The sequence below is a fragment of the Zonotrichia leucophrys genome, chromosome 18, assembly GCF_028769735.1.
Source record: "Zonotrichia leucophrys gambelii isolate GWCS_2022_RI chromosome 18, RI_Zleu_2.0, whole genome shotgun sequence".
Lineage (NCBI taxonomy): Eukaryota > Metazoa > Chordata > Aves > Passeriformes > Passerellidae > Zonotrichia > Zonotrichia leucophrys.
This window is the reverse complement of record NC_088187.1, coordinates 7,730,796-7,741,612: the sequence shown is the minus strand read 5'-3', so window position 1 is coordinate 7,741,612 and position 10,817 is coordinate 7,730,796. Positions and strand designations below refer to the sequence as shown.

The window sequence follows — 10,817 nt, the reverse complement described above, 5'->3', positions numbered from 1 at the left end:
ACCGAGAGACTGAGCGAGGGAATGAATATGCATTCGGAGATACCGAACTAAGCGTTAGAGAAAGCAGGGCTGGCTCGTCTCAATGAAAGACCCATGGGTTTTAAATGATTAGCATAGATTCCCTCCGAGTTTTGAAGGAGAAATTAAAAAAAAAAAAAGAAGAAGAAGAGGTTTTTTGGCTCCAAGATAAATAAGGAAAAGGCTTTCTGCACTGTCAGGGAGCCTTTGAAGAACACGTGGAGAGTTTGTTTTCGCAGTTGGTATCTATGAGATACGAACCGCCGGCTCTCCCAGCACGTAAAAGTCAAACACGTCCCTAATTGGGCCGGGTCCCGAGGAGCCGCGGGACAGCTGCGGACGGGCCAGGCCGTTCCGCAGCGCCGAGGGCACCGGGCAGCGGGCACCGGGCAGCGGGGAACGGGCGGGGGCGGCCCCGGGGGGCGGGCCGGGAGCGGGCGGCGGCGGGAGCGGGCACCCCGCGGCAGCACGGGCGGCACGGGGCGCTGCTCCCCGGCGGCAGAGCTCGCTGTCCCGCGGCTGCGGGCACGGTGCTGCCCGGCTGCCTATAGAGAGGAGGCTCGAGGGACGGGGTGCAGTCCCCGAGCCCCGCAGTCCCGGGCAGCCCGGCACGGGGGCGATGGCCCGGCGCTGGCGGGAGCCCAAAGAGTTAACCGGGCCGGTCCGGGCGGTGTGCGGGGCTGTCACAGGATCAGGCTAATAACGTGTCTGCGCTGAAACCCCCCAAAGCCCAGGGGTCAAGTTTCAGCAGTGTCCCACCACAATGGTAGGTGTGAAAGACACGTGTCCCGTTGTAAATGAAATGTCAAGCGGTTAAAAGAAAAATCCCCGAGCAGCTGCCACCGAGCTCGCCGGGGCTGCGCGGCCGCGGGAGCGGCTCCGCGGGGACAGCGCGGAGCGGAGCGCAGGGACCCCCCCGCCGGCCGCCCCCATCCCGCGGGGCCGCAGCCCGCGGCGCTCCGGCCGTGTGGGTGCCGCAGAGCCCCTCTAACAGAGTCGTGAGCAGGTTCCCACCTCCCCCTGCCACCACGAAACGTCCTGCTGAGCGTGGAGAACGAGGAGGAGAGAGAAGAAAGCCCCCCCGACGGCGGCCAAACCAAAAAGCAAACAGAATCCAAACGGCTCGTGTTTTAGTGGTTGACTTTAATTCTGCACTGCACTTTTACTACAAGGATATAAAGAATAAATAGCAGATACTCTTCATTTACATAGGATTAAGTCATTCGAACTGTTCTCTCTATTTACAATAACATTGTGCTCTAGGCGTTTATTCATTTTTATTTTAAATCTGAAGTCCGTAAGGAAAAAGAAAAAAACCCTCACACACACGCTTTCCGAATAATGGAAAATATTATCAAAGTTTTCTTATCAAAAAGTTTGGTTTGTATTTTTTAATCCTTTTATTAAAAAAACACCCAACAAAAAACCTACTTCGCCAAAGCGAAGCAACTTCTCTCTGGAATATAAATACAAAAAAAAAAAAAAAAAGAAAAAAAAAGAAAAAAAGGAATACATTAGCAACGATCAGGGTAATAGTCTTGAAAATACAGTAGACGCTGATTATTTCACGTATAATACTGACCTTTTAATAGTATATTAAACCGGTGCCATATATACACACACAATATACATTCTCCTACACGTTACAGTGCATTACAACGTTAACCAGAAAGCAAATGTCTTTTATTTCTGTTGCAGCAAAGGTCCACGTGAGTCCGCTGGAGAAGGGGCGCGAAGGAAGTGCCAGCCCTAGCAAGAGCACTTACACTCCGAAATGATGGGGTACTGGATGGGTATCCATGTGCATCTCTGCCCGCCCCGGCGCTGGCACCTCCACCTCAGGATCGTTAAATGCACGGACTTGGCAGGTTTGCAAACCATGCCTTCGGGGACTGAACAAGACCTTTTACTGTAGCAGCTGCCCACTTTGACATACCGGGGCCAAAAGCGGCTGCCGAGATCGTTCCACGTGTATAGGACCGGGCAGAAGGTCTGGGACCAAAGCCACATCTGCAGCTTCCTGCGCAGCTTCTTGCTCAGCCTGTGCTTCTTGCCCGGCTGCAGCCCGTCGTAGAACTCCAGCCCTTTGATTTCGCTGGGCATCGCTCCCGAGGGTCTTTGCCTGAGCAGCAAGTCCAGCTCAGCTAGATCGTCCACTCCGAGCCGGTCCTCGGGCAAAGAAACAGCCATAAAGTTGGGGTCGAAGTGTCCGCCCATGAGGTTCCTTAGCAAGGTCTCGTTAAGATCCTTCTCCTTGGGGTCAAAGATAGGGTCCGGGTGCTCGATTAGATCCACCAAGGGCAAGTTGTCGCTGGGAGCCGGTCGGATGTGCAGATAGTGCTGGCAGGCGCCCTGCTCTAGCCGGAGACCCAGCAGAACCACCAAGGCGTATATAGTCACAAGGCACTGGGAATGATCCATCCTTGGGAGACCGGTGGGGGGGGGAGGGGGAAAGGGGGGCTGGATTCACCAAGCAGCAAGGCAAGAAGGTGCAAGCAAATACATCAGAAAACTTGTACGGGGATATCCAAAATAGCTCGTCTTTGAAGGGGATCACGATCTCCACTCGCCGCACCACCAGCAAAGACAGCCCCCTGATAAGCGCGGAGAACAAGCCCCCTGCAAACACTCTTCTCTTGCAGGCTTCTCTATAAAATTTCTCCTGGTGAAGCCGCTCCAAAATTCTGCTGCTGCTGCTGCTTCTTCTCGCCCTTCCCGGGAACGGGAGATGCCTCTTTTTGTTGCGAATTCTGCTTGTTGCTGCCGCTCCTCGTTGTCTGCCCGTGCGTGTGGAAGAAGTAGCTGCCGGTTCTTCCTCCCCGCTCCTCTCCGCCGTTTGCAAAGCAGCCTCCTCAGCAGCAACAGCAGCCACGCACGTTGGCACCAGTTTGTCTGCTTTGCAAGGACCCAAAGCCTTTAAATTTCCTGCACTTTCAGCTTCATCTCCATGGAAACCACAGACTCTCTCCTAACCCACCCCACCCCCCTTAAAACCCACACACACAACACAACCCCCACTCCCACAAAAGTCCAGGAGAGCGCGGCTTCCCCCTTCCCACCGGCAGGCACCCTCTGCTGGGGAAGGCTGAGGCGGGAGCCGCCGCCTCCCCCCGCCCTCCGCACGCCGCCGCTCACGCGAGCCGCCGCGCCCCGGGAGATGCTGCCCTGCCCGGGGCAGCCGCCGGCAGCTCCGCCCGGCCGGGCGCCCGCTCGTGGGGCCGGGGCCGCCGGCTCCGGGCTCGGCCTCGCCCCGCCGCTCTCCTCGTGGGCGCGGAGCGCGGCCTCTCCCGCCCGCCCCGCGCAGGAGCGCGGCCCGGTGCTCCGCGGGCTGTCCCGGTGCTGCGCGGGCTGCCCGCGCCCTCCCGGCCCGGCCCGCGCTGCGCGGCCGCCGGGGGCCCTGCCCGGGCGCGCACATGGGCGCGGGGCGCGCTGCCCGCCCCGGGCCGCTGCGGACGCTCTGCCCGCGGCGCCGGGGCCGCCGGGCGCCTTCCCGGGCGGAGCGAGCCCTCTGCTGGCGGCGCCGCGCCGGGCCGGGGGCTGCCCGCGGGCGGCCGGGGGGCACCGGGACGGCGCGGAGCGGCGGGATGCCCTCGGCGCCGGGGAAACTCGGGAAGCGGCTCCCGCGCCCCGCGGGTGAGCGCGGGCAGAGCCCCGGGGGCGCCGCGGGCGGGGGGAGGCGGCTCCCGCGGACTCGGGGGCTGCGGCCGGGTGGGACCCCGCGAACGAACCTGCGGCCCCCCGAGACGAGCCCGGTGCTCGGCTCCCATGGCGGATGCTCCGGGAGACTGCCCGGCCCCGCCGCTCTCTCCGGAGCACTTGCTTAGCGATTTTCTAGGGAGCTCGCTAAGACTTCTTCATCAGAAACGCAATTTCCAGTTATGCCCGCAATCCATACAGGAAAAATGGAAAGTGCCTCAATTGAAATACATAAAACAATTTAAAATTTGATACTAAATGCCACTTCCTTGGCAGAATTGCTGTCTTGCAAAGAGCACTTACACGGCGTGGCGGGCAGTATGGCTGTATGGCTGTAAGGCTCTATTATGGTTTGAGTAAAATTTCCTGAAGTGCTTGAATCCCATTCCTGCAGGCTATTTAGGCACTTAGGAGCCTAAGTTTAATGGGACTGAAGCTAAGCCATTTCACCTAAATTATTTATGCATTTGTTTAAATCTAACCTTCAAAATTAGGTTCATTTTGAAAGTAGTACATAGATCATATTACCAATATTGGGTGGTTTTTATAAAAATGATATTTTTTCAACTAGTTTCATTCCCAGTGTTCAATTTAAAAGAACTCTTAACTTTGCTTTATTCCAGAACATGTAGGGCATTTTATAAATAATAAATAAGTGAAAAAAGATTACATGAAAAAGATGGAAAACTAATCTAAGGTCAACATTGTGAAAGAGTCTCAGAATGACACTTGCTGCTACAATGTCAGTCAAAGATCTGCTGGAGTTTTATTACAATTTTTTTCACCTGCAAGTTGAGGTCTCTCCCTTCACCCAGACCCTGGTAAACTTTAATTGCTGAAATTTGGCATAAAAGTTGTCCCTCCATATAAGTGAGAAGCCACACCTCAGAAACAGAACAGAAGCAAAAATTCAGAAGTTTCATTCTATTGCGTATAATTTTTTTAATAATAAATCAGCTGGTATTTGAAACCAGTTATTTAATCTTGAGTCTAAAAAGCAAAGCTAATAAGACCTTTGTATCATCTATTCCATGCCAGATGTTTAAGATTCCACATTCAGAATTGGGACTCTAAACAAGGACTGGAAGACAAGAACTCTTCCTCCTCAAGTGAGTTACCTGCACAATGAAATGTTTCTGGAATGAGTCTCTTTAAGCCTCTCTGTCCCTCTTTAAGCCCCTGATATGTTCTGAGCAGAGCAGGCTGGGGCTCAGTAATTCCTCAAGCACGGATGTCTGCCTTGCCTCAGGTGCACTGAGCTCCTGGAGAGGCCATGAAAGCTTGAGGAATGTAGAAGTGACAGAAGTCACTCGTGGCCCAAGAATTTCTTGGTGGCGTGGCTGACAGCAGGACTGGGAAAGAGCTGCCAGTAACTCTGCCAGAGGCCTCTGGGTCAGAGGGAAAAGAAACTGGTTTATTCCAAGGCTTGCTGAGAACAGCAGTAAATGAAACCTGGAGGTAAAGGGCATGATCCAGGGTGTGTGTATGATGCCAGCCCTTCCTGGGATAGGGAGAGAGGCCAGCAGCTCATAGAGGCCTTAGCTGGTCATTCTACTGGCAGTGATGCATGAAGCAGAGTAGAACAACTCCCTTTGCCTCAGTTTTATTGGTTCTGGAGTGCTGTCAGTACTAAAAATGTGTTTTTTCAGTAGACAAAGCAAATACAACCTTCAAGGCACACAGGAAGCCAGTGTGGCCAAGAGCAAGATGCCACTTCTTCAGGGTGACATCGCTGATGAGGAGAGAAGAGGAATGCAGCCTGCACGGCTCTGCAGGCACAGCTCTGCAAACACATTATGTAAGCAGCTGACTTCAGTCCACAGCAGCGAGGATGCACAGGAACAATTCAAAATAGATTTGTTTCCTGTTAAATCTACTAACAGCAAATGGCCTGACCTACTTCACCCAACCCAGATCTCAGGGACATCCCTCTGAATTCAACCCATGGTTTCAAATCAGTCTGGTCTGCAAGCAGTGGTCTCATGCACCACTCCAAACTGCAGAGGGAATCGCAGAAGGTAATAAAACACTGGAAAACTGAGATGAAGAAGAAGGATGCCAGGTGTGATTGGCAAAGCTGTGCCTTCCTTAGGAGTGGAGGTTTCCTTAGAACTATTCTTGCTTCCCTTTATACTTAAAGAATATTTAAGTCATGCTCTCATTGCCTTTTTCTTCTCATTTTAAAAAATCCGTTGGCATGAAATGATTGTTAAGGAAAGGAAGGGAAAAGCAACAGCATAACCAAATGAGTCCTCTGCTCTGCTGTCATGCAAATTTCTCATATGGCTTTGGGCAGCACATTTCATAGCTCTGCCTTTCCTTATCTGTAGAGCAGGAATGCTAATCCTTGCCTCCTTCATGGAAGTGTTGGAGAGTTTGATGAGATGCTACCAGTATCAATGGAACAATGCAGAGGGAAGAGTCTCCTGTTCTACTAAAATTGTAGAGGAAACCTGTGTTTGAAAGAGCAGACAACTGAATTAAAACAATTTCAATTTTAGTCTTAGGTCCTAGCAAGCTGCTAGTTTTCTCTTCCTTTATACACCTGTATAAATTTTATAAGGAACTTCTTCTCTACCTTTTCTTTAAAAACTGAATCCCTAAAGAAATTCTAAGGGAGATGCACAGCTTGCAGCCATTTTACATAGTCCAAATATATCAGATGACAAATCTACATTATGGCTATCAAGGGTCATGTATGACCTTCCCTGGAATCCATCTACCACAGGTAGAGAATCACCATTCTGCTACTTTGAAGCTACATTCTTTAGTGTGGAAAGATTCAGGGAGATCCTTCTGGATCTTTGAAATGTGGTGCTCTGTCCCTCTTCCCTCATGAGGAAGGTACCTCATCAGTTTCCCTGCCCCTTTCCTGATACACAGAATAAGGATTGTGCTGAGGATGACAATGTTAGCAGGTGATCAGCTGCTCTGAAGGAAAACAGTTTTGAATCAAAAACTTGGGAAGGTAAAACATACTTGGAGAGAGAAAAGTTCTACCTTGAAATCCCAACAGAATGGAGACAGGGAAGGATACATTTGGCCAAGAACATGTATCTACAGTGATAAATAATATATAAATAATATATTGAAACTAAGCTCTGGGATGAGTGTTTTATAGTGGAGTAAATCCTAAGATGACTAATGCATTAAAACAATGAAGAAAAAAACACCCCAAAAAAAGGATACCCCACAAATAAAAAAGCAGCTATTTCTTAGTCTTTTGAGTACAACTATACATAGATGTATCCACTGCCTTAAGAAAAAGTGTCCTTAAAGAATTGCTGTATTTTTCTGATTACATGTCATTCTTTCTCCTAAAATACTGTGCCTCCTTGATTCTCAGCCCACTCTCTTCTTGCTTCTGCATTTTTCCTAAGGTATAGACTTTTGTCTTTAGACCAGAGCTTGTGCATTCATCTGCTGATAAACTGTTTATCTTAGCTTTTATGAGGGCGCCTTGCTGCAAGCCAGCCAGAGACAGGATCCTGGGTGTTTGTCTTTTTTTTGAAGAGGGTCCGGGAAGTGACGGGTATTTATACCTCCCTTGGCTCTATATATCATGGGAGGTGGAACTCCACTGTCTCTGTTTCTTGCTTTTTCTCTCAGCAGTGTCTTCTGCCATAAATCTGAATCTCTCAGAACAGAGTTTTCTTGGCTACAACCCCACTTGGAGGAATTAGTTTTAGTTATTTATTTATTTATTTACGCAAAAGGTTTGCAACAGAGGAAGCCCATAGTTCTTCTAAATCCTCCCCCTCCTCTACCCCACCTAAACATGCTACTTTTTGTGCCAAATCCTAATATCTCAGAAGCAAGAGAAGAGACCAGCATCTCACAGTGTGCAGAGCAATTCATTACAGGCAGGGAAGCCAGAGAGAGAATTGGAAAAGATGAAACAGAAACCAAGGCATTTTTTATGTTAAAAAATGACACTTATATTTACAAGCAATGGCTCCTGAAGGGGATCTGAATCTCCACACAGGCAATACTGTTTATCCAAACAAACTCCCTGTGGCAGCATATATTACATTTATACATACATGGCAAGTAGGAATGTATTTATTCATTGTAGCCAGCCTGGTCATTAAGAGAAACATCTAGTGAGATAAACCAAGTTTTTACTATTCCTTTTTATAAAATGCTAAAGACAACTGAGGGACAAAGATTCAATGAAGCGAAAAATACAGCAACCTCCCCCAGTCAAGGCCTGTGTGCATGGGAGTGATTCATTGATGCCAGCTACTGAATAACCCTGATACATAACATTTCTCACCTCTGATATTTAAAAAGACCCCCTCGCCCTTTTAGCACCAATGGAGCCCTTCAAATGTTTTATTGCTAATTGTCTAATGCTATGTGATGAATGACTGCTTGACTGAAAATGACAACCCCTTTTCTCTCAACTACTTCATTTTCCTGGCTCCAGTGGGGGTGAAGAGGAAAATAAATCCAATTACATCATATTTACCCCATTGGTTATGAACGAAGGAAAACTGAAACTTATTTTAAAAGTACTTCTGTCAACTCAGTCCTGAGCCCCCAGGTCCCCTGCACTCAGTAAATGTTGCCTCAGACTCTGGTGTAAAAGGTTCCAAGAGACTCACGGGTTTTGTGGAAGTACAAAGTCCAAGAGGCAGGGTTTAATCCTGATCAGAGAGCCAGAGGGAACAGGATCCCAAAAATAACTGACTCAGAAATCCTGGACTAAGTGTAGGATGGCTGCACTTTATGCTCACAAGAAGTATCCTGGCTACGGTGTAATGAAAGAGCAGAATTTAGCCTGTATATAAAACAACTTCTGACTAGGGTTTTGCCTCAAGAATCAGTGCAACAGCAGAAGGTCCCACAAATTCAGAACCACTGCTTTATTAGAAATTCTTTAAATTTGCTCCAGCTAGAAAATGTACGAGGATGAAGGAGCTTGAGTAACTAGAAAAAGATTAAACTGCACGCCATTCCCCAGCATTTTGTATTATCACTCCTTTCCAACTTCTTATGCTTTATCCCTTCAGGGAATCTGATCTCTTAAGAAAGAAGTGGATGACAGTGATCAGCCAGAGTTGTGTGCATAGCATTATCTCTGCAGCCTCTACAGAATGTCCCAAGACACAACCCCACAGTGGCTGGGCTGGCTGTGAAAAGCTCTGTGTTCAATAGGAGGCTTCTCAAAGAAACCTTTACCTTTAGTGGCACATGGAATGATTTCCCCTTTCTCTCACAAATGATGTAACAGGCACACTCATGGGGTTATGGGATTAATTCAAATACAGAAACAGACATTTGTGTCTGAGAGTGATTGCAAACCTGCTGATGTTCAGTAGCAATCTCGGGTGTGTTTCTTTGGCTTGGGAGTTTCAAGTCTTTGCGTCTAAAGGCAAAGGGACCCAGGCGAGTAAAATAATGAATCTAGGCTTCCCAGACACAGATCTGACATTTGCTCTCTCCCTCTGACTCAGGCTTTGACTGGGTTCAGGGATTAATTAGGCCATGCAAACGAGTTAGGTTCTCTCTTCTGGCAACCTGGTCACGTAGGGAACCCCCACCCCTCCCCTTCCCCACACTCTCCTTGCCCATAATGAAGCATGACTGTAGTAAAACAAGTCTTTTGATGGTGACTCTTCTCATCACTTTCAAGACAAACAATGTCTCAGAAGCCCCCCAGCTGCTTTTATTTTTCTTATATCTACAGTTACATCTTGGGTGTGTTTACTCATCCTCATTAAATATGTTGGTCGTTCGTTGTCCCCTGACTCCCCCCTTTTTCTTAATATCCTTCCTTTACTGCAGTTTACACAAAACATCAACTACAGGATAGAGTTAAAAGCTTTTGGATATTGAGCAACATCCCACAACACCACAGTCTCTAAAAGAGAATTGACAGGGGTATAGGAGGGTACAGCAGGAAATGAGACAAAAAGCACCACAGCACACAGAGATGTCACAAATTACTGTTTTGCTCAGAGCTCAACTTTGCTTATGTACAGTGAAGTTCCTCTGATAAACCTGAATAAGGACTTGGTGTTATTTTTTCAAACAGAAAATTACCAAGTGACTGTGATCCTCCTCCTTTGAACACAGATACTCTGAAAGACCAGGATGGCACAGGAATTAGAAAACAACACATCCCAGGACTAACAACCAGCTAGGCTTTCCTGCATAGACGTGGGTCAGGATGATTTTCTTTCAAGCATCACTGAAATAACACTTCAACTGAGTATCTTTGCTGCCTAGCATGTGTCCTGAAGCCACATCACCTTTTGAAGTACTTGTTCTCATAATAAACACATCAGCAGTTCAGTAACTGCCAGACACAATGACATATATTTTGACTATTATTTGTTCTCTTTATGTGTTCAATTGTTCCCATGCAGGAACGGCTTTCACACTTCTCCCATTCTTGACAGAGTAGTGTTCCAAAGACACATGATCCTGTTCTCATTTACAAAAAGAGCAAAATCAAACAAAAAAGAGCATTGCACTGATCACTCTGGAAGTGCCACAAGAGTTCTCTCTACTTTGAACATGAGGGTTAACTTGGTCAGCAAAGTGAGCATTTCAACTCACATATGAGGTATTGAAACAGGCTCAGACAAGGGATTCAAAGAAGAGAGATGCCTTTGCAACAGAAAAAGAAGCAAAAGGAAGAATGCTGCATTTAAAACATCTCATGGCAGGGATGGCTTTTTATGCCACTTTCACTTAAGATTTCCCCACTTTTCTCGTCAGAAAAGAAGGTGGGAATAACCTTGCTCAGCAGACCATAATCTAATCTGCTCTCCCTGGGGAGACAGATATTGGAGTTTGCCAATCATCATTCTTGTGTGAGATCTCTTGAATAAAGAAATAAATAAACAAACAAACAAATAAATAGCAGCCTTCCCTGAGGAGATGAAGAGAGCCCTGGTGTGCTTAGGTTTCGGTCCTGCCTGGTGCTACCGCTGCAGGACCTGGAGGGAGCAGGGAGGGGGGCGAGGTGGGGGCAATCACCCTCCAACACCGGGAACTGTTTGTGAATTACCCTAAGCTTCCCTTAGTCATTATTCCATTAACTGCCTCTTGGTAGATCTGTCAGTAACTAAGCTGGGACTTATTTGTAGAGA

The 10,817-nt window shown here is 48.2% G+C and overlaps 1 protein-coding gene across 1 annotated transcript; it reads right to left on the bottom strand.

Annotated features, from left to right (window-relative positions):
* Positions 1–1,578: 1,578 nt before the first annotated feature.
* On the bottom strand, positions 1,579–3,083 carry NOG (noggin). The gene has a single exon (XM_064728487.1). The coding sequence runs from the start codon at positions 2,437–2,439 to the stop codon at positions 1,768–1,770; it is 672 nt and encodes a 223-aa protein (XP_064584557.1). The 5' UTR covers positions 2,440–3,083; the 3' UTR covers positions 1,579–1,767.
* Between the last annotated feature and the right edge of the window lie 7,734 nt (positions 3,084–10,817).

What these genes read in the sequence shown, in the direction of transcription:
- NOG (XM_064728487.1), bottom strand. Translation starts at nt 2,439, where the DNA reads ATGGATCATTCCCAGTGCCTTGTGACTATATACGCCTTGGTGGTTCTG.